Source organism: Zootoca vivipara, chromosome 4, assembly GCF_965207765.1.
Source record: "Zootoca vivipara chromosome 4, rZooViv2.hap1.1, whole genome shotgun sequence".
NCBI lineage: Eukaryota > Metazoa > Chordata > Lepidosauria > Squamata > Lacertidae > Zootoca > Zootoca vivipara.
The window spans coordinates 90133585-90157551 of NC_142587.1; the positions used below are offsets into that span (position 1 = coordinate 90133585).

At 45.6% G+C, this 23967-nt stretch overlaps 1 protein-coding gene across 3 annotated transcripts in view; it reads right to left on the minus strand.

Moving 5' to 3' along the window:
• Positions 1-707: 707 nt before the first annotated feature.
• LOC118085476 (Putative N-acetylated-alpha-linked acidic dipeptidase) overlaps positions 708-23967 on the minus strand; it is a 49201-nt gene continuing 25941 nt past the window's right edge. For all 3 annotated transcript variants that reach the window (XM_035116169.3, XM_035116170.3, XM_088668418.1), the window contains exons 10-19: positions 23464-23583; positions 17985-18067; positions 15704-15767; positions 13414-13481; positions 11828-11919; positions 10313-10403; positions 7239-7503; positions 4455-4536; positions 4077-4169; positions 708-2099 (exon numbers count right to left, since the gene is read on the minus strand). In XM_035116169.3, coding sequence (XP_034972060.3) covers positions 1910-2099; positions 4077-4169; positions 4455-4536; positions 7239-7503; positions 10313-10403; positions 11828-11919; positions 13414-13481; positions 15704-15767; positions 17985-18067; positions 23464-23583 — 1148 coding nt within the window. In that variant the 3' untranslated portion in view covers positions 708-1909. The remainder of the gene's footprint in view (positions 2100-4076; positions 4170-4454; positions 4537-7238; positions 7504-10312; positions 10404-11827; positions 11920-13413; positions 13482-15703; positions 15768-17984; positions 18068-23463; positions 23584-23967) is intronic.

Consider the following 23967-nt stretch of genomic DNA (forward strand, 5'->3'; position numbering starts at 1 on the left):
TGTAAGCCTTTAGGTGGTGATGTTAGGAAAGCTTCACTCCGCGAAAAGCAGGAGATAAATGTTATATGAGTTGGGGCTCAGGACCCATACATCAAGGGTGAGGGATGAGAAGATGACATGATAGCAGAAAGCTCTTTGGTGAGTGCCTTGGTCTGTCCTTGTTCATCCCTTTGACCGTTTCTGCAGCTGGTGTGGTGTAGTGGTTAGAGCAGGCATCCCCAAACTGCGGCTCTCCAGATGTTTTGGCCTACAAGTCCCATCATCCCTAGCTAACAGGACCAGTGGTCAGGGATGATGGGAATTGTAGTCCAAAACATCTGGAGGGCCGAAGTTTGGGGATGCCTGGGTTAGAGTATCAGAACAGGACTTGGGAGACCAGGGTTCAAATCCACTACTCTTATTGGGTGACCTTGAGTCAGGCACAGCTTGAACTGCCTCTATCTGAAGTCCTGTATGGTTGAAGTCCAATTTAAAGATAGACGACTACGAAGGAGAGCTCCAGGGCCTTGCAGTTGCCCATCAGTAGCTAGCAGAGGTCACCTGGTTGCTCTTCCCAAAAGTGGTAAGGTGTATTTCATATTAATAATAGTAATTATTTTCTCATCATTGATCAGCAACCTTCTCATCCTGTAACAGGTCAGGTTAAAGTTTAAAGCATTTGCTCTGTAAACCAACATCCTGGGAGAACAATATGCCACACTCTGCAATCTTTTTAGAGGGAACTTTATTTTTATTTGTAAAGGCACAAAAGCAAAACTGATTTCTAAAGGGAGGTTCTGTTGATGGGGAAATTGTACAGCAATTGCACCTGTGGTTTTTCAGTGTATGTTCCAGAAGTTTGGGATCATTTGCTTTTCAAAGCCAATAGGGGCCCCCAGGGCCACATCTGTCTGTGGGGCCACTCCTATGCCCAATGCTCCCCTCCCCACATGGCCTTCCATGGTGACGGCACTCCAGGTAGCACCAGAACTTAATTTTATTTAAATTTCCAGCATTTAAGTTTCACACAGTGCCCCAGAATAACCAATGTAGACTTGTTCTGTGGCATTGTGGGAAATTTAAAATGGCATCTAACATGTGTTCACCACCAGTGAGAATACCAATCATGATGGGACCTTTCAGCTTCTAAGTTCTAAACGTAGATATCCAAAAGTTCAGTAGCTCATTCACCCTCCTTTCCATAGAACTTTTGTTTGTTTTTGTTTTTGGTTGTGTACAAGTTTGTAAAGGCACACTCAAAACTTTGGGGTGCAAGTAGATAATGAGGCCATGGAATTTAAAAGCAAGTTTTAAAATAAAGCCCAAATTTAAATCCTTTGCAAAGTGAGTCATATTGTATGTAATGTGTGAACACCCCACAAGCTTTCAAGGGAACCGAGATCCATCAACACATTGGTGTGCCATCATATCACATCCTTGGGGATCTGGAAGGTGGGCATTCTTCTGTATCAAGGTCCGCACCAATTGGACTACTTGTTTGTTTGTTTTTCCATCAAGAAATTGGCTTTGATGGCCCTCAAAACCTCAACGCAGGGAAGGCAATGAAAGACATGCCTGTCAAGATTGGGTTGTGATGGTGTGAATAGCTTGGATTTCTCTGAGCTGAAAACCTATATGGTTAGCCATGATTAAGTCCCTGTTGAAATCCTTGGGATTTATGAGTGTACAACCTGTGTGTACCTGTGTGCACAGTAATGTTCAGTGCCTGTGTTGTCTGTGTGCACAATGGTTGAGCAGAACAAATCAACAAGGGCGCACTCTTTCACACAATCACTTGTACATGGGTAAAGGCAGTTTGTAGCTGTGTTCAGTGCAACATGTGAACAAGCCTCCCCAAGGAAAGTCTCTACGGCCACCAAGTTCCAAACTCAGCAGGACTTAGAGCCAGCTCCTTGGACCTTCTAGGGATTCATGCTGTTTCTTTCAGAGTCCCAGCTGCGGCGGTGACTGTGAAGGCTGCAATGGAGATCTGTCTCTTGACTTCCTCCCAGGCCTTGTGCTGGACCTCTGCGTTGGCAATGTCAAACAGGGCATCGCAGATACCAGGAAAGGACACTCCAGCATACTTGTTGTGGCTGTTCGGAGCAAAGATGATGTGTCTGGAAACACAAGCAACAATATTTAAAAAGCAGAGCTCATGATAACATCTGGGGAGGTTGTGCCTGGTGAGGAACCTTAACCAACCCTACTGAAATTTTCAAGGGACTCAAGTCCTATCTTTCAATATCCATCCCTTTGTTCCTCTTTGTCAGGAGTGGGGAGTTTCTTTCTGCCATGGACCAGAGGCAAAAGCGTTTTTCTTGTCTCTGATAGATGTACCTCACACTTAGGAAGACAGGAATCATAGAATCATAGAATCATAGAGTTGGAAGAGACCACAAGGGCCATCCAGTCCAACTCCCTGCCAAGCAGGAAACACCATCAAAGCATTCCTGACAGCTGGCTGTCAAGCCTCTGCTTAAAGACCTCCAAAGAAGGAGACTCCACCACACTCCTTGGCAGCAAATTCCACTGCCGAACAGCTCTTACTGTCAGGAAGTTCTTCCTAATGTTTAGGTGGAATTTTCTTTCTTGTAGTTTGAATCCGTTGCTCCGTGTCCGCTTCTCTGGAGCAGCAGAAAACAACCTTTCTCCCTCCTTTATATGACATCCTTTTATATATTTGAACATGGTTATCATATCACCCCTTAACCTTCTCTTCTCCAGGCTAAACATACCCAGCTCCCTAAGCCGTTCCTCATAAGGCATCGTTTCCAGGCCTTTGACCATTTTGGTTGCCCTCTTCTGGACACGTTCCAGCTTATCAGTATCCTTCTTGAACTGTGGTGCCCAGACTGGACACAATACTCCAGGTGAGGTCTGACCAGAGCAGAATACAGTGGTACTATTACTTCCCTTGATCTAGATGCTATACTCCTATTGATGCAGCCCAGAATTGCATTGGCTTTTTTAGCTTCTGCATCACACTGCTGACTCATGTCAAGTTTGTGGTCAACCAAAACTCCTAGATCCTTTTCACATGTACTGCTCTCAAGCCAGGTGTCTCCCATCCTGTATTTGTGCCTTTCATTTTTTTTGCCCAAGTGTAGTACTTTACATTTCTCCTTGTTAAAATTCATCTTGTTTGCTTTGGCCCAGTTGTCTAATCTGTTAAGGTCATTCTGAAGTGTGATCCTGTCCTCTGGGGTGTTAGCCACCCCTCCCAATTTGGTGTCATCTGCAAACTTGCTCAGGATTCCCTCAAGCCCATCATCCAAGTCATTGATAAAGATGTTGAACAAGACTGGGCCCAAGACAGAACCCTGTGGCACCCCACTAGTCACTACTCTCCAGGATGAGGAGGAGCCATTGATGAGCACCCTTTGGGTTCGGTCAGTAAGCCAGCTACAAATCCACTGAATGGTAGCATTGTCTAGCCCACATTTTACCAGCTTCTTTACAAGAATATCATGGGGCACCTTGTCAAAGGAAGGTGATTTATACCAGGTCTGACTCCAACATCAGCCGAAGAAGGAAGGGTGGAAAGACCACCTGTTTTTCCTTCTCAAGGCGGTTGGAGAACCATCACTCCTTCCACCATTGCTGGCTCCAGTAAGTGAGGTTCGAAGGGGAAAGGGGATAGATTAGGATAGGTAGGAGGAAGGGAGTTGAGGGGTTTGGGGGGAGAAGCTCAGGTCACATTTGGAAATGCTTGGAAATCAAATGAGCCATTTCCTAATTATGATTTGTTTTTGGCATTTGGGTTATTTATATGCCAATGCAAACATGGGCTGGTGTTTGAGGCTCCCCATCACTTGTTAAACACTTTAAAACCACGAGATAACTGGTCTCTGTATCCAACTCAGAGGTAGCTTTTTTGGTAATGAAAGGGGTGAAGAATCTAAAGACTTTTAAGGAAGGGAAGGGAATGTAGGAGTGATAAATCATAGAATTGTAGCCTTGGAAAGGATCCCAAGGGTAATCTAGTCCAAGATCCTGCAATGCAGGAATCTTTTGCCGAAGGTCGATCTCAGAACCCTGAGATTAAGAATCTCATGCTCTACCAACTGAGCTATAAAGAGCATATGTTTTCTTACCTATAGAACGGCCTGCCAGGTAATCCAAGGGGATCAATAAATGCTCTTTCCAGAAACATCAGCTGATCGTTCCAAGATCTCACTGCAATAGGGCTGAAAATTAGACCACAGGGACAAAAAAGAAGAAGCATCAAAGCTGCTCCAACAGAGTCATTAGGTGCTGCCCTTTGGGAGCCAACACAAAAGCTGACATTCTCAAATGCACACAGGTCTATTCAACAACTTCTTGGAAGTTGAGCACTGGACTTCCCTAGCTAGACCCTCCCAGTCCACTGAGGGGGTGTCTCTCTTTTGCATGTATTTATCAGCAGACCTCAGCCTGAAGAATTCTGCCCCGGGGCAGAACAGGCCAGATGTCCAATAATCTAGGTGACTTACTTATTGGTGTCCAGTAGTTGCGATCTCTTGTGAAAGTCACTGGCAGATTCTGAAAACTTCCCCACTGCATCAAGGAGAGAACCTGGGACAGCAAGGAGGGGGGGGGGGAAAGCTCGTCATTGGATTTCGTGAATCTTGTCTGCTGCATCCATGGAGATATAGGGCAGACACTCCTATTAAATGCTTATTATGCTGGTGGTTTGATTTTAAGTTTCTCAAAGGATTCAAAATAAAAAAAATCCTTCCAGTAGCACCTTAGAGACCAACTAAGTTTGTCATTGGTATGAGCTTTTGTGTGCATGCACGGCTACCTACCTGTAACTAGAATCAAATAATTCACTTCCTAATGGTCCCTGTAATTGAATTTGCCTTTTTCACAGCTGTTGCACACTGGGCAGCAGCTTCACTGAAAAAGCCACTACAGCCCCAAGGTCTCTTCTAGCTCCACACCGACTGCTCTGATGGGCCAGTGGTTCTCCGGGATGTCAAAGGGAGGTAATTTTCAACTGCACTGGCTAAAGTGCTTTATTTGGAGATGTCGGGGCAAACTGAAACCTTCTGCATGCGATCAGAAAGGAATATTTATGTATGCTACAACAGCTGCGTGGATGCTACTTGCCCAAAGATGGAAGGAGGACAACCTACCTACAAAAGAAGAATGGTTGATAAAGATGATGGATTATGCCGAATTGGCGAAAACGACCGGGAAAATCAGAGATCAAGAGGACAATAAATTTAATAAAGAATGGGGAATTTTTTTAAAAGTTACTTGAAAGAACACTGTAAACAATTGAAAATATTGGCAGGATTTTAAAAAAAAAACACTTGCAATGAAGTGAGAATTATGATAAAAATGGAGCTTTAGGAAAATATGGAGAATATGATATGATGCAAATTGAAAAGAATATCTGGGGAAACCATGGAGGGAAGTTTGGGGATTCTGAAAATCCTGTTTGTAAAATGATTATGATTTATGTATGATGTTAAATGGTAAAAGTGAAAATCAATTTAAAAAAACTAAAGAGACCTTCTGCATGTGAAAGATGTGCTCAGCCACTGGCTTGTGGTTTCTCCCCTAAGCAACGGGAAGCCTAGTTGCTGACCAGGGAAAAATCAGGGCTTTTTCATAAGACCTGGACACAAGCAGCGTACGTAGCAAGGAAAAGAGCCCACAAAGGGAATCGTGGGGTACTCATGCGCAGGTGGGGGACTGATCTAACGCCAGTGGGATGTGCAAAGTAGCTGGATTAACAGAGTCACTGGGGGACTGTTTGTCTTTTTAGGAGTCCCACTTTGCACCCTTCCCCTTGAGACTTTCCAGGGTCCCTCTACGAGTCTTTGCTGCAAGATTCCTGCATTGCAGCAAGGCAAAGGTGGGCAGAAGGTTTACCTGGTAGATCCTTGGGTGATTTTTGCAGTGGTCATCAATGGATTTTGACCACGGCAATGAACAAAATTACTTTCCCCGTCTAAATCAGGCTGCTGAAATAAAGAAAGGTAATCGGGGCGTGTGAAAGGACTGCGAGTTCGGTTCAGTTAGGGTAATGAAAACAAATCCCTAGGCTCAGAGTGTGCTCAGTGCCACCCGGTTCATTAATTCTGCTCAGAGATCTGCACTGGGTGCTGATTTGTTTCCAGGACAAGTACAAAATGTTACTATTAGCCTGTAAGGACCATAACAGCTTGGGACCATTTTGACTGCAGGATGTCCTTACCCCCATGCATGTTCTCTGAACCCCTTTGATCTGTGGAACTGGCACAGTTACAGATGGACATCATACACTGTTCTGCACTTGAAAGAAATCCCTCTGTGACAACACTTTGGAACTCTCTGCCTATTGATATCTGGGGGTGGGGGGTTTCCTTGTACTCTTTTGGGTGCCTGCTTAAAAACGTTTTATTTAGGCAAGCCTATCCAGTCATGCAGACTACTGACAGGTGTTTTAACCTTTTTGCTCAGTGTTGATTTTAATTATTTTTGAATGTTTTCAACAGCCTGTTTTAAATGTCTTTTATTTATAATTTTAATTGTTTGTGGGTCCCTCCAAATCTGCTTAGATGGTGATGATAATGATGATGATGATGATGATGATAATAATAATAATAATAATAATATTTATACCCTGCCCACTCTTAGAGGTCTTATTACAATCAAGTTAGTACAGTGGTACCTCAGTTTAAGTACACAATTGATCCGGAAGTCTGTACTTAATCTGAAGTGAACTTTCCCATTGAAAGTAATGGAAAGTGGATTAATCCGTTCCAGACGGGTCCGTGGAGTACTCAACCTGAAGCGTACTTAACCTGAAGTATGAGTGTAATTGGTTCTGGAAGTCCATACTTAACCTGAAGCGTACATAACCTGAAGCGAACTTTCCCATTGAAAGTAATGGAAAGTGGATTAATCCGTTCCAGATGTGTCCGCGGAGTACTTAAACTGAAAGTACTCAAACCGAAGCATACTTAAACTGAGGTATGACTGTATACAAACGTTGTTAAATGAGAAAATAAAATAGAATTCTAACGGAATGTCTTTAGCCTCTTAGGGTTCTGGTAGGAAGAAAGCACGGATTGCCAACATGATGAATAATGTGGTTTGCTATGGGTTTTGTTGGGCTCCACCTTCTATCATCCCTCACCATCCATTGGTCCACGCTGGCCGGAACTGATGGGATATGTAGTCCCAAACATCTAGTGGTTAGCTACCCCTGGAACAAAGGACCTCCAAGATTGCTTCCAACTCTGCAGTTCTCTGATTCTTGTCTTATGCCTGGTAGCACATACCTAACGACACGTTGTACGTCACCAAGGCTTCCTGGTGTTTCAGGGTCATGTTGTGAATGACGTTCACGTAACTGCTGAGTGCCTTGGCGTAATCCCGGCAGTCGAAAGGAAGGACGATGGAATCTGCCAGTTCAAACACCATTCCTCCACGCACCTGAGCCACAGCAAGGTGGTTCTTAAAAGTGGGGTCATAAAACTGCTCCACGATCTCGTAGGTCTCGTAGACGCTGTGATAAACAGGGTAGCTACTGTATTTGTCCACCCTCTGAAAAGTAAGAAGTGGGCACACTCAGATTGCATTTTCACATCTCATCAGTTTTTATGCGCAGCAAAAGAATAAAATAAAAAATCCTACAAGTTGGGTTGGGTGAAATGTGCAGCCACCCAAACTTTGCAAACTCTCGGCAGCCACTGCCACATCGGCTGCCTGGTCACTCAAGGCAGGATCAGGAGGTGCTGTGGTGGGAGATAGATTGGGCTCCATGCTGGACAGCACTGGCTGTGAGATCAGCTCAGCATCCAGTGGATATGGGCCAGCTCAGTCTTGCCTCACTGCCAGGGACTGGACATCGGAGGAGGAAAGTTGGAGACAGCCTCCCCCTCTTCCTGAACCTTCCCAAGAAGAGGAGGACAGTATAGATCAGGGGTCAGCAAACTTTTTCAGCAGGGGGCCGGTCCACTGTCCCTAAGACCTTGTGGGGGGCCAGACTATATTTTGAAGAGAGAAAAAATATGAATGAATTCCTATGCCCCACAAATAACCCAGAGATGCATTTTAAATAAAATGACACATTCTACTCATGTAAAAACATGCTGTCCGTGGGCCGGATTTAGAAGGCAATTGGGCCGCATCCAGTCCCCGGGCCTGAGTTTGGGAACCCCTGGTATAGATTTACAATGGTGGTTTGCAGAGGGTCACAGCTCAGGGATAGAAGAGGGGCAAAGCTGGGAAATAATGGAAGAAGCAGAGCAAGAACAGCTGGATGACACATTCTCTCTCTCTCTCTCTCTCTCTCTCTCTCTCTCTCTCTCTCTCTCTCTCTCTCTCTCTCTCCCTCCCTCCCTCCCTCTCCCTCTCTCCCTCCCTCTCCCTCTATATAATTGTCCAGTAGCACCGTAGAGACCAACTAAGTTTGTTCTTGGTATAAACTTTCATGTGCATGCACACTTCTTCAGATACATGCACATGAAAGTTTATACCAAGAACAAACTTAGTTGGTCTCTAAGGTGCTACTGGATAATTTATTATTATTTTTATATATTTTGACTGCGTCAGACCAACACTGCTACCTACATTATCACTAGAGAGCATTCCAGACCCACCTTCTCCCAGAACACGGTGAGCAGTGAAAGTAGGAGAACAAAGGGCTAAGAGGCAATTGGCCTTAAGCAGCCACCATAAAATGGGTGGCACTGTTGACGACTGAGAAGGGAAGGGAGAAGGAGATTACTCTGAGCAATGCCACTACCCCAAGAGGCGGATACTGAATAAAGACTTTGGTAAGAGCTTCTTGTTTATCTATTACTGGCAGCCTGCTGTGAGGGAGTGGGGTCAGATTCCCCGAAGCCTGAAACTCACTCTTAGAATGTCATGCTTTAAGGGCTTTCTGTTGGACTCTGAAATATTCTGCTGGTCAACTTTCTGTCTTGCCTGCCCCATTCAGGTATGGAATTCAGGGTTTCCAAGTTGCATGACCAACTGGACATAGTTAGGATCCACGCTATGTCTCCCTGTCTTTGGTCTTGCCATGCAATGCCTCCAGAACACCCCTTTTGGGGGAACCTCACTAGCCTCAGCTCAGTCATCTGAGCCCCATCTGAGATGCAATGAGTAAATTATGCTGAGCTGGGGTTGGGGACTTAAGAATGGAAGAAGAGCCTTGCTGGGTCAGGTCAATGGCCCATCTAGTCCAGCATCCTATTTTCACAGTGGCCAACCAGAAACCTACAAGCAGGTTTTGAGCCCAAGGGCGCTTTCTTCTCCTGCCGTTTGCAGCAACTGGCTTAACTTTGGGCTGAGCCAAGCTGAGCCAGGAATTGGCTGAATGAGCCAAAGATGCATTGAATCCTAAACTGCTCATGCTGGCACATCTTGCCATAGGATCTCCTCCTTAGTGTTGCCTTTATAGATTTGGGAGGAGGACGGAGGCAAAAGCAGAATTGCTTTCCTCTACAGTGGTACCTCGAGTTGAGTACACAATCTGTTCTGGGCTGCCGTTCGCACCCCAAAAAGTACTCAACCCGAGCGGCGCTTTAGTGCATGTGCGAAGCGCTGATAGAGCATTTCTGCACACGCACACAGTGTGCAGAATGCTTCTGCGCATGCACACGGGGTGAAAACCGGAAGTAAACACTTCCAGGTCCACCAAGTACTTAACCTGGAAATACACAACCTGCAGCGAATGCAACCCAAGGTATGACTGTACTTGTCAGTGGCTTCCACCCTATGAATCTGAATGAGTGCCAGCCTCCATTGGTCTTAAATGATTTTTGGAATTGGTCTTAGTCTTACAGAACTCCACAGCCAGACCCCTTTCGTTTCCAGTGAATTTTGCCAGGTTAACTTGGCACCTACAATAAATCCGCAGTGCCTGGAGACCAGGGGTGCCAGCCTGAATAAAATATTGAGGGAGGGGGCAGAAGACACACACACTATTTAAATGGCAATGTTCACCAGCCCCTCAAATATTTTACGGAGGGGTGGGTGGGCTGAAGGGACCTATGCTGGAGACAGTCAGGATGTGCATCCACAGTACTGACCAGAGAAGGAATGACGGCTGGGATGACAGAGAGATGAAATGTCATGGTGTATCTGCAGCAGCACAACCGGACACCTTCATCTGTCCCAGCTGCAACAAAACCTGTCTCTCCCATATCGGTCTCTGCAGCCACAGCAGGCGCTGCAACCTTCCAACAGTTTGACTTCACCCCCAAAAGGCGCACTCCTCCATCGTCTTCCCAGATAAGACATATGCCAACAACAATAAATCACAGTGAGCTTTTAAAGGGATTCATATCCAAATTCCCCAGGACGCTTATTTCAAGATGCTGTGGAAGTAACAGAACAGGCTTACCCAGTTTTTAGTGTATCGAGCTCTTCCGGAAGCGATGCCCAATCTCTGGAAAAAGACTTCAAAATCATTGCCGGAGCCCAGCTTGTTAATCCTTTTGTGAAATGAAAAAAAAAAAGACAGGACAGAGGGCAAACTGGGTAAACATTGCCATAGAATTATTGTTTTCAAAGCAACACAGTGTACATACTGATCCACCGGCAGATCTTTTTTATGGGTTATTGTCTAGCTTTCACTGCAACACATTGCTCTTTTTTCTAATTTTATGTTACACGTTTAAAATTCTGCTATTGTCTCTGCCTCCCAAAGGCTTGCATGGCTGTTTGTTGTAGCAGCAGTCCTGGCTACAAGCTCCCCAGGCGAATGGCGCCTCTGGGTCCAGCCAGGGGGTGCTTCCCAGGCCCGTGTGGGGCAGTGTGAGAAGGCACTTCTCTTTGGGGCAGGTGGGCAGTTCAGAGACCAGAAGTGACAGCTGCAGCTCCCCAGAGGACTCCCGAGGAGAGGAGAAGAGAGGGGAGGCTGAGGGAACACTCCAAAAAGGAGGGTGACTTAGCAGTAGTAATAAATACTACTACTACTACTAATAATAATAATAATAAAAAAACTCTGTCCATCTGGCTGGGTTGCCACTTAGAGACCCTTTACAGTGGTACCTCGGTTTAAAAACACAATTGGTTCCGGAAGTCTGTACTTAACCTGAAGTGTACTTAACCTGAAGCAAACTTTCCCATTGAAAGTAATGGAAAGTGGATTAATCCTTTCCAGACGGGTCCACGGAGTACTCAACCTGAAGCGTACTTAACCCGAGGTATGAGTGTAATTGGTTCCGGAAGTCCGTACTTAACCTGAAGCGTACTTTCCCATTGACAGTAATGGAAAGTGGATTAATCCGTTCCAGATGGATCCACAGAGTACTCAATCTGAAGCGTACTTAACCCAAAGTATGAGTGTAATTGGTTCCGGAAGTCCGTACTTAACCTGAAGCGTACTTAACCTGAAGCAAACTTTCCCTTTGAACGTAATGGAGAGTGGATTAAACCGTTCCAGATGGGTCCGCGAAATACTTAAACTGAAAGTACTCAAACCGAGGCATACTTAAACCGAGGTATGACTGTAAATAGTAAGTGACTAATAAATTGAAACAATAGTAACAAATGCATAACCCATCTTTCCTCCAAACAGCTCACAGTGGTGTACTTGGCTCTCTCTGTTCTCATTTTATCCTCACAACAACCCAGTGAGGTAGGCTGACTGGCCCAACAACACTAGTGAGGTTTCATGGCCCAGTGGGGGTTTGAACCCTACCGTCCAAGCTCCTAGCCCTGTCCTCTAACCACTACACCACTTTAGAGAGATCCATTGTAGGCCAACGGGGCTCAACTGTCCCACTTCTGCCCTGCTTGTGTTGCACTTCGGTCCTTGTGACACAACAGGTAGACAAAGAAACCCCACCTCTGGAAGGAACTACAGTGGTTTCCTCCGCCATCCCCTCTCCATTCCAAACCTTTTGGGATTTACCTGGGCACACCTTCCTGCTCTGTTGAGGGGTTTTTCTTATACCAGCTTTCATAAAGAGATCTGCCTTCAAAGCCTTCATCGGGGCTTGGTATCTATTAAAACATAGTAAGTTTTGCAAATGTGAAAATAATAATAATGATGATGATGATGATGATGATGTTTAGTCGTTTAGTCGTGTCCGACTCTTCGTGACCCCATGGACCATATTAATAATAATAATAATAATAATAATAATAATATATTATTTATACCCCGCCCATCTGGCTGGGTTTCCCCAGCCACTCTGGGCGGCTTCCAGAAGGATATTAAAATACAGTGATCTATTAAACCTTAAAAGCTTCCCTAAACAGGGCTGCCTTCAGATGTCTTCTAAAAGTCTGGTAGTTGTTTTTCTCTTTTGACATCTGGTGGGAGGGCGTTCCACAGGGCAGGTGCCACTACTAAGAAGGCCCTCTGCCTGGTTCCCTGTAACTTGGCTTCTCACAGCGAGGGAACCGCCAGAAGGCCCTCAGCACTGGACCTCAGTGCCTGGGCAGAATGATGGGGGTGGAGACGCTCCTTCAGGTATACTGGACCGAGGCCGTTTAGGGCTTTCAAGGTCAGCACCAACACTTTGAATTGTGCTCGGAAACGTACTGGGAGCCAATGTAGGTCTTTCAGGACCGGTGGTCTCGGCGGCCGCTCCCAGGCACTAGTCTAGCTGCCGCATTCTGGATTAGTTGTAGTTTCCGGGTCACCTTCAAAGGTAGCCCCACGTAGAGCGCATTGCAATAGTCCAAGCAGGAGATAACTAGAGCATGCACCATTCTGGCGAGACAGTCTGCAGGCAGGTAGGGTCTCAGCCTGCGTACCAGATAGAGCTGATAAACAGCTGCCCTGAAAAAAAAAATGTTTAAAATAACCATTTCTTGGGGGGGGAGCCCTGAAGCTTTCCTTTTAGGAATTCTAGGTGTCAAAATCCCAAGAGAGCAGAAAAGACTATTTATGTATGCAACCACAACTGTGCAGATGTTATTGACCCAGAGATGGAAAGCAGATGAACTCCCTACCAGAGAAGAAGGGCATAAATTGCTGGATTATGCTGAAATGGTTAAAATGACCGGAAGAATCAGAAATCAGGAAGAAAGACCAAAATTTTAATAAGGAATGGGGGGAAATTTATAACTTATCTTAAAGACCATTGTAAACAGTTACAATATTTAGTAGGATTGGAATATGACTTGTAGTTTAATGGTGAATTTTGGATACATTGGAGAGATTTGGATTATTATAAAAGATGCAGGAGGAAATGACTAACAATCAGACCCACAAAGGGGAGGAGGAAGTCCAAGAGATTCCTTGGAATCTTGTTCTTATGTTGTATGTTGGACTGTAAAAATTTAATCTGAAAAACCAAATAAACAAAGTTTTCAAAAAGGTTGTCATTGAAGCCAAGCCAATGGAATTGGACTGCATGCAGGGGAGGAGGTTGAGGGTCTCAGGAGAGGCTCCCCAAAAAGGAAGAGTGGGATAGATCTATAACAAATGAATAAATCTATTATGTTTCTTCTTAGAGTTAATTTTTCCCTCCTCTTCTTTTATTTTACCTCTTTAGTCAGATTGTATACCAGGCTATACATCAGCGGTGTGCAGTCAACTCGAAGGGTGTAGTTGCCTGGAAGAGAAGTAGTATCAATTAATTGCATTTGTATCACGCCTTTCCTCCAGGGAGGTTGAGCTCTCCTCCCCATTTTACCCTCACAACAACCCTGTGGTGTAGGTTGGGCAGAGAGGCAGTGACTCGATCAAAGTCACCCAGCGAGCTTCACGACCAGGTGGGGATTTGAACCCTGGTCTCCCGGATCATAGTCCTTCACTCTAACCACTACGCCACACGGGTAGTTGCCACATTACTGTCTTTTAGATAGCTCAGTTGGTAGAGCACAAGGCTCTGAATCTTAGGGTCATGGGTTTGAGCCCCATGTTGGGCAAGGGGGTCCTGGATTGCAGAAGGTTGGACTGGATGAATCTTCCAACTCTATGATTCTATTCCAGGACTATTAAATGGGCTCCGAATATGAAAACCATGAAGTTTTTTTAAAAAACATCTATATGCACATTTGTGCAACCAGTAGCAGAGCATGCACCAAACTCCACTAATGGAAGGCTCTTTAATCCAAGGGACAGCTTCCCATAAACAGAAGGGAAAGGAGGGGATTCTAGCCGATTCCCCCTGCTATCTGCAATCCTTGCACCCCCTTGATCTGTTCCATAGGGTTGGGGGCCATTTGGAACTGTGGGAGGCAACGGAAATTTAAGACCTCTTTTCTCCCAATTGCAGAAGCCCCTGCTAGATCAAAGAGCAGAGGATACAACCCATCTTTTTTAAATTTCTGGTTTGAGTTTCACTGCATGATGTTGCATTTCACTTTTCTTTTCTGATGCATGCTGGACTGAATGCTTTATTGGGTGGTATTCAACTAAGTTTGTTGTTGTTGTTGTTTAGTCGTTTAGTCGTGTCTGACTCTTCGTGACCCCATGGACCATAGCACACCAGGCACTCTTGTCTTCCACTGCCTCCCGCAGTTTGGTCAAACTCATGTTCGTAGCTTCGAGAACACTGTCCAACCATCTTGTCCTCTGTCGTCCCCTTCTCCTAGTGCCCTCAATCTTTCCCAACATCAGGGTCTTTTCCAAGGATTCTTCTCTTCTCATGAGGTGGCCAAAGTATTGGAGCCTCAGCTTCATGATCTGTCCTTCCAGTGAGCAGTCAGGGCTGATTTCCTTCAGAATGGATAGGTTTGATCTTCTTGCAGTCCATGGGACTCTCAAGAGTCTCCTCCAGCACCATAATTCAAAAGCATCAATTCTTCGGCGATCAGCCTTCTGAGTTTAACTCAGCAAACCCAGGACTCAGCTACATTAGCAAAGATACATCGATTTGAATGCGCTATGAACATGCAACACCCAACGGCGCCAGAGAGCAGGAAATTCTAAAACGCGGCTTTCCATAGAGATATCTTTCTTTTGTCATAACAATCTAATTTATTTACAGCGGTTTGCCCACTGTGTCTATATCCACCCCCGAAGAAATTAATGAACCGAATATTCATTTTAGTTGGGGAACGGAAGTACAAATGAAGTCACTGTTGCATCACATTACAGCCACGGGTGGGAAGGAAATTTAGCATGGCGTGGTGGTATATTGAGAAAAAATAATAATTAAAAAATCCACAGTTCCATAAAATGCATTGTAAAGGGACATTAGAAACCAGGAGAGAAGCATTAGCATTTTATAACCAGGAAAAATAAGACAGATGTTTGAATGCACCACAAGATTGGGCCAGATTTAGCACAACTCATCCCAAATTCTGCCCAAACACGCAAATGCAAACAAAACCTGTTCTCCAATCCAGCGATTACATGTTTATGAAGTTCCAACCCCAAAAGACAAGTTACAGGTAGGTAGCCGTGTTAGTCTGCCATAGTCGAAACAAAATAAAAAAATTCCTTCCAGTAACACCTTAGAGACCAACTAAGTTTGTCATTGGTATGAGCTTTCATGTGCATGCACACTTCTTCAGATATCCAGATATTCTTATCTGAAGAAGTGTGCATGCACACGAAAGCTCATACCAATGACAAACTTAGTTGGTCTCTAAGGTCAGTGTTTCCCAACCTTGTGCCTCCAGATGTTTTGTGACTACAATTCCCATCATTCCTGACCACTGGTCTTGCTAGCTAGGGATGATGGGAGCTGTAGTCCAAAAACAGCTGGAGGCACAAGGTTGGGAAACACTGTCTAAGGTGCTACAGGAAGGAATTTTTTTTTGTCCCAAAAGACAACTCAGTGACCACACCCTTCTCATTCTCTATTAAAACGTGCATATATTTTACCTTCTATGGAGGAATCAGCATTGATATAGGCCACACCACGCTCCTGCAGTATTTTGACATTTTCCTACAACAGAAATGAAGAAAATGTTTGTTCATGTTCATGCCTAAAATATTTCTCCATGGTGAAAATGATGTACAGATGGTATATGACACCAGTGAAATGCACAAAACAAATAATAAATGCTGGAAATGTAAGGGAAAAGAAGGTACTTTTTACCATATGTGGTGGGAATGTAAGAAAGCAAAAGACTTCTGGGAAACAATTTATAATGAGATGAAAAAAAAATGTTGAAATATACATTTGTAAAAAAACAACAACCAGAAGCCTTTTTTTGTATAGTAGGTACAGAGATTCACAAGCATGATAAAAAATTGTTTTTATATGCGACAACTGCAGTAAGAATACTATTAGCCCAGTGATGGAAGCAGGAAGAACTACCAACAAAAGAAGAGTGGCAGATGAAACTCATTGGCAAAATTACTGTAACTGGGAAAGTTTGAAACCAACAAGACCAGACTTTCCTGAAAGACTGGAAGAAATTGATGATATATTTGAAAGACAATTGTAATCAATTGAAATCTCTTGTAGGGTTGCAAGAAGTTTTGTAAAGAGAACCATATGAATTATTGAGAAAGAGGACTAAGAAGGAGTTTATTTGGGATATGGATTTCATAGCAATAACTATTAAAATAAAATGCAAAATCAGAAAGAAAGTTAGAAAACCATTAGTCAAGGTTGACAGAAGTCTCAGGCTGTGATAGCCGAAGGTTTGTTATGTGGTATAGGATGGGATATTATGTTTGGAAAATATGTACAAAAACCAATAAAAAATTAAAATTCTCCATGGGCCAATTCACACATGCAGGGTCAAGCGACAATGACTGGCAAGTGTGTGTTTGGCCCATCACAGATCAAACCCACGAGCCTCTGTGGTTGGAGGCAGCAACGCTCCTGAAACCACAGGAGAGGAGGGTCTCTCGAACTCAGGTCCTGAATGTGGTTGGCCTCTGTGAGAGCAGTGATCTAGGACTCAACTACTGTACTTTAGTTTAAAAAATAAAGTGCTTCAAATGCGTTATAACACTGTGACACCAGATGATGCTGTGGAGTTCTTTCTTTCGGCAACTGGACTTCCCATTATGAGGTTTACAACACGTTTTCCTGAAACGGTTTTTTTTTTAATGTGTCTAGATCCAGCCCTAGTTGGGCCATTGGCCTGATCCAGCAGGCTCTTCTTATGTTCTTATCCCGCATTTTACAGTGGAATTTCCTCAGCATTTTCCTTACCACAAAAAATATGATCTTTTTAGGACGTGCATTTGTTGTACAAGAGTTCCAAATCGGCTGTAACTATGCAGCCTGAATTGGGGACTACAGTGGTACCTTGGTTCTCAAACTTAACCCGTTCCGGAAGTCTGTTCCAAAACCAAAGCGTTCCAAAACCACGGCGCGCTTTCCCACAGAGAGCAATGCAAAACGGATTAATCCGTTCCAGACTTTTAAAAACGACCCCTAAAACACCAATTTAACATGAATTTTACTATCTAATGAGACCATTGATCCATAAAATGAAAGCAATAAACAATGTACTGCACATAGCTGCCAAGTCTCCCGTTTTCCCTGGGAAACCCTCGTTTTTCCAGCTGTCCCCAGCTGAAAAAACAGATTTTTTTGTTTTTCCCCGGTTTATTCTGGCGCGGCGGCCATTTTGGAACTGGGCGGCACATGCTCAGAAGCGACTTTTGATGCTGCTCTGCCCAGTTCCAAAATGGCTGCAGCGCGACTAATGGTGCGGTGGCCATTTTGGAACTGGGCACAGCAGCATCAAAAGTCACTTCTGAGCATGCTCCGCCCAGTTCCAAAATGGCCACCGAGCTACTTCCGGTATGCTACTTCCGGTCCAGTCCCTTATTTTTCAGAGAGGAACTTGGCAGGTATGGTACTGCAGCCACATAATCAATCAATCAGTAGCTGAACTGGGTTCTACACGGTCATAAAAACAAAACAAAAAGAGACGCAAAATAGCAAAAATAGACAGACCTCAGCGTAACGCTCAATACTGAAGTGTGGCACTCAAAACAGAAGTGTAACACTCAAAACGGAGTACGTTTGGCTTCCGGGAAAAGTCTGCAAACTGGAACACTTACTTCCGGGTTTGCAGTGTTTGGGTTCCAAGTTGTTTGAGTACCAAGGCGTTTGAGAACCAAGGTACCACTGTATGTGAATGGATCCTACTCAGAGACAGCGATCACCTGGAAGTGTCCTTCCTTATTGATTTACCTCAGCCCACTCTGTAGATCCTATCAAGCCAAACTCCTCAGCATCCCAGCTGGCAAATATCACCGTTCTCCTTGGCCTCCATCCTGCAGTTGAGATATTTAGAGCATCATTATGAACACAATATATATTTGTTTATTAGAAACCATTTCTGAACCACTTAGCATTCCAAAAACCTCCTCAGCAGCGCATGCCATGCGAGGTATAAAAACCCCTATTGATTAAAACAAAAATACAATCGGAAAGCATGAAACTAAAACAAATAAAATAAAACTTTTTTTTAAAAAAAGCACCTAAAACAGAAATCCAGGGGATTCATACATGAAACACAGGGTCCCATCTTATGGGTCAGAATGGCATAGGCGAAGGAGAAGGCTTTGCAAGACATTTGAAGCAATGAACGGTTGCTGTGTCGAGTACGGCAGAGGGAAGAATTTCTGCAAATGCATTTCACAGTATAGGGGCAACAGCAAAAGAAAAAAGGCCATTCTTGGGGTTCACTGTGGTGTGAGATTCTGTAGGGTGAGATACCATGAATATAATTTCCCCGGAAATGATCTCACAGGTCTATACAGGGGCAAGTGGTCTTTCAAGTCACCTGGTCCTGAGTTCTTAGGGGAATTATATGTCAACTAGAAGACCTCGGCAGGGACAGCGGGTGGCGCTGTGGGTTAAACCACAGAGCCTAGGGCTTGCCAATCAGAAGGTCGGCGGTTCGAATCCCCGCGACGGGGTGAGCTCCCGTTGCTTGGTCCCTGCTCCTGCCAACCTAGCAGTTCGAAAGCACATCAAAGTGCAAGTAGATAAATAGGTACCACTCTGGCAGGAAGGTAAACGGCATTTCCGTGTGCTGCTCTGGTTCACCAGAAGCGGCTTTGTCATGCTGGCCACATGACCCAGAAGCTGTATGTCGGCTCCCTCGGCCAGTAAAACGAGATGAGCGCCGCAACCCCAGAGTCGATTATGACTGGACCTAATGGTCAGGGGTTCCTTTACCTTTACCTAGAAGACCTCAGCAGCTGATCAAAAGGCAGGAAAAACTTGGCACAGGTGCAATATGTGTGTGTCTAGGTGTTTCAGACAACAATCTGGCCACTGCATTCTGCGCCAGCTCTCTCTCTCTCTCTCTCTCTCTCTCTCTCTCTCTCTCTCTCTCTCTCTCTCTCTCTCTCTCACACACACACACACACACACACACACACACACACACAGAGAGAGAGAGAGAGAGAGAGAGAGAGAGAGAGAGAGAGAGAGAGAGAGAGATCATCAGAGGATGAAGCTAGTGGTGAAAATAGCCTTGAGGTAGGCCTTTTTCTGAGGGCGATCAGGACCAGAATTTAACAAGAGGGACCTGCAAGAGAATGTTTCAATGTATGCTCCTTGATTTGTTGTAAGAGGGAATCCCATTCAGGGTTGCGTGTCTACCAACTGTGCCTTCATCCAGGATACTACAAGCTGCAAGGACTGCAGGCAGAGCTTTCCACCATCACCCCCCCCCCCTGTTTTGGGTTTGCTTGTTTTCCTCTCCAACTGACAGTCAGCATTCTGTGGCTACTGAACAGGCTCAGTTTCAGTGGGCTAAGGCATATTTTTTTTTCAGAGGGGAAGTTTGGCCTTTCTAAAGTGCCTTTTGCAGATTTTTTTTTTACTACTGCCAATCTCAGGGTCCCTCAGGCATGTTGATTCCTCCTCCTATTATTATTATTATTATTATTATTATTCTGTCATATAACCGCAGGTTTCAGTGCAGTTCACGGGGTAAAATCAAACTATAAAACTACAAAATACATAATAAAAACAACAACAAAACAACAACAACAACAAAACAACAACAACAACAAAACAACAACAACAACAACCCAATAACCTCCCCCCCAACACATTATAAAAGGGCCATGTTGTCAGCGTCCCATTTTGGCTACAATCCTGTCAGCACTCACTATCAACAGGAGTAATTTGTATCATGCTTCTTTACCCATTAAGATGCCATAGAATCATAGAATCATAGAGTTGGAAGAGACCACAAGGGCCATCCAGTCCAACCCCCTGCCAAGCAGGAAACACCACCAAAGCATTCTTGACATATGGCTGTCAAGCCTCTGCTTAAAGACCTCCAAAGAAGGAGACTCCACCACACTCCTTGGTAGCAAATTCCACTGCCGAACAGCTCTTACTGTCAGGAAGTTCTTAGTAATGTTTAGGTGGAAGCTTCTTTCTTGTAGTTTGAATCCATTGCTCCGTGTCCGCTTCTCTGGAGCAGCAGAAAACAACCTTTCATCCTCCTCTATTCTACTCTATTCGTCTGCAAAATGTTATTCACAACAAAGTCCTTTGCAGTTCTGACTTGGTCATTTAACAACAACAACAACAAGCCATTGTTCCTTAAAGCCTCTCCATCATCAATCAAACAATTCAAAGGCAAGATATTTACATGCACTGTTCTTTTCTGCTTGTCAGTCCTTGTGGCTGCTTAAATCCCAATGATTTCAATCAGACCTGAGCAATCTCAGTGCATGCAGGATTGCAGCTGTTATGGGAAATAATGAAAAAAGACTGAAACCCTCTGAACCGCAAGGATTTTTGCTTCATTTTTTGTTTTGTTTTGGATTTTAGGAAGCTGCCTTATACCAAGGCAGACCATTGCTCCATCTACCCCAGCACTGTCTGCACTGACTGGCAGCAGCTCTGCGGGATTTCAGGCAGGAGTATCTCCCAGCCCTAACAAGAGATGCTGGGATTTGAACCCGGGACCTTCTGCTCTGCTGCTGAGCTGTGGCCTTTCCTTGCAAAGGTTCTGCATGTTGCTACATTACATTGCATATTAGACAGATCGAAAGACACACACAATAAAGTAAAAAATAAATAAATCTGTACCCAAAATCACATCCTCAAGATAGCCCAAACCAGAATAGATTATGTCTAAATAGGGGATATTGCCCTTATGCGTTCTATTGTCATCAATTATTCAGGTTGCAGAATTCAGGTACCCCCCCCCCCCGCGCGTGCAGAATTTGAACTGCTGTCCTACAGAACTCATTTTACGAAGTGGCAAACTAATAAACAGATAAACCTATTTTGTAACACAGTGTTCACACCAGGGGGTGGGGCAGGGAAGATGTAGATCATACGAGGATAAAAAGAGGAACCCTTCCCCCAACCTTACATTAGACTCCCAATCTTTACTATCCAAGATGTAGAATCATACGGTATATGCAGAACATCCCAGTGTACGGATTATACGCACGGGTGTCAAACACAAGGCCCGGGGGCCTAATCCGGCCCGCCAGACCTCGTCATGTGGCCCGCGCAGCCGCCGCTGACAATAACCACTGACAGTAGTTCTGGAGCCTGCGATTGGCCGAGGGTCAAAACCGGGGGCGGGGCTGCAGGCGGAGGCCGGGGCGCTGGAGCCGCGCTGACGGCCTTGGCCAGGGAATTTCAATTTCGAATGAGGCTGGGGGAGGCAGTGGCACAGCGGCCAGACGGGGAAGTGAGATGCAGGAGGAGGAGGAGGAAGCCTGCCGAGGAGGCAGGAAAGCCCTACAGGCGCCGCCGGCAAAGTTGGTGCCGGGACGGAGCAGCGCTGGATTTTTTTTTGGCGGGCTTTGCTATTGTCTCCGAGAGCGAGTGAGGCGGCACTGGGGAGCTGCCGCCCGCCGCTTCCCTTCCTCTTCTCGGCTGCATCCGGGAGGTGGGCGAGCGAGTGGGCGAAAGGGACGCAGAGTGAGCCTGAGGGGGAAGTAGTCGGGTTTGATGGAGCCGGGTTTCTCTTCCCTCTTCCCCCGTTTTCTCCTCATAGACACTCGGGAGGGTGCCTGGCTTTTGCTCTGCCCCCCACCCCCGAGCCGCCCTTTGGCTTCTTAGTTCGGCGGAGCTGCTCCCCGGGGGGCGGCCGGGAGGGAGGCGGCGGCGACGGCACGGGTTCCTGCTCTTCCTGCTCTGCCGCCGCCTCCTCTCAGCCCCTCATGATGTAGGGCTCCAGATGGAGTCGCCTCGCGGTTTGAGTAGGTGGGAGGGGAATTTTTTTGGGGGGGGGGGGAGGTTTTCAAGCCTCCTCTGCCTGCAGTCCCGGTAGGGAGAGGCGGCGGCGAAGACGACAACAGCGCGGGTGGGGGGAAAAGCAGCTCTGAGGCGAAGATGCACGTCCGCTGGGGCTGCCGCCGCCTTCCTTCTCGGGAAATCCGCTGCCCTCCCTCAGCGCGAGGGGAAGGGACTCTGGCGCTGAGGAGGGAGGGTGCAAAAGCAAAGCAGGGAGTTGGTGCTGCACCGCATGTTCCTGCCCCTCTCCGAAGCATGGGATGGGTTGCAGCGTGTGGCATCCTGCCTAGCGGGGTTTGGGTGTGCGCAGGGCGGCAGAGGGAAGCCCTCTTTCCATCTGCAGGTTTTTAATCCCAGCAGTGGCTTTCTCCTTCCTGCCGAAGGTTTAGTTGAGCCCCCCCCCCCGGAAGCCGTCGATCCCCACCGTTTGTTCACATTTCCCTCGTTTACATCCCCTCCCACACACGCGCCACGACGCAGGAATGTGATCCGCGTGGGGGCGGGAATGAGCTTACATTATTACAAAAAACAGTAATAATTGAATGCAGTGACAATAATTTATGATAATAAAGAGTGGACACATAGTCCTACAGACACAACCGGCCCTTTGAGGGTGACCAAACTGCTGATGCGGCCCCCGATGAATTTGAGTTTGACACCCCTGGATTATAGGGTCCAAAAAGTGATTGGCTGCATGGCTGAATGTCTTGCATCCCACCCATGCCAGTATTTTGCACCTGGCTCCAGGAGGTGGAAGCAACCATTTCCATTTTCAGCTGTGGGTTTTTGTTATGTCCAAACCAGGAACTATGGTCAGTTGTTATCTATGGTTTATTTGAAGAAGCTGGGCTCATAAAAATGGGGCGCAGGAGTTGTAGCTTGGTCCCATGACCATGGGTGCCCAGGGCTGTGGGTGCCATGCAGCATGCATGGCCCTGACACTGAAATTTGTGGGTGCCCATGCTACGTGTTTAAGTTTTTTCCTGCTCCCCCTTTAATGGACGACAGGTTATGGGCCCAGGCTCCTCCGGCATTTCGGCACAGCTACTAACCTTCAGTAGCAAGTAAAGCTCTGCTGGATGAAGTACAATTGCCTCTGGTCTATTTATTTATTTTTTTAAACTCTGCTACATGTTTAAGTTTTTTTCCCTGCTCCCCCTTCATGCACAGCAACCCAGCCCCTTCATGGGGAATTTTGTGGGTGCTTGGGCACCCAGGGCCCCAGGGAGTTGGCACCTATGACTGGGCTGGACTCAAGTAGCACGTTCTGCTAGCAGAAGCCTAGGCTTTCCCCTCCATCTGTGCACCCCTCAAAAATGGCTCAGGGTAAGGGGTGAAAGAACCTGCAGAACAGCACACAGGAAGACGAGATGTTGGATGGATGAATGGATGCATGGATCCCCGAACTGACAGATTTTTAGGTTCTGTATTCTTCTTGCCTCACCTTGCTGCTTCAGCTTTCCAAAGCTTCGGACAATCTCGTGAACAACAGCCGCTCCGCTCTGCGGGTCAATCCCACCAAAGACCCAAGAGTCTCGGTGACCCCCTAGGATAACGTACCTGTCTGGATCAATGGACATGAGGGTTAATTTTTAAATGGGCACAATAAATCACGACAAGAGTTCTACTTAAGGGCCCCTCTGAGGATAATCTGGAGCTCGAGATGAGAGGATCTGACCATTTTGGTCTCCCTTTCTCATCCTTGCAATCTTTACTTCAGTTCCCACATCAGTTTGCAATTTGATTTAAAAAGTCCCCATGAAAATTCACCAGCATTTTAGTGTCACTTTTCCCCTAGTGTACATTTTTATGTGCCGTTTGGTCTGATATACATTTTTGCAGAGACATTCCCTCTAACAAATTGCATTTTTAAAGGCTATTTTCAGTAATAAAATGCATTTAAATGCACACCCCAGTATGTGCCTTTTTTTGTAGCACATTTTTCTGT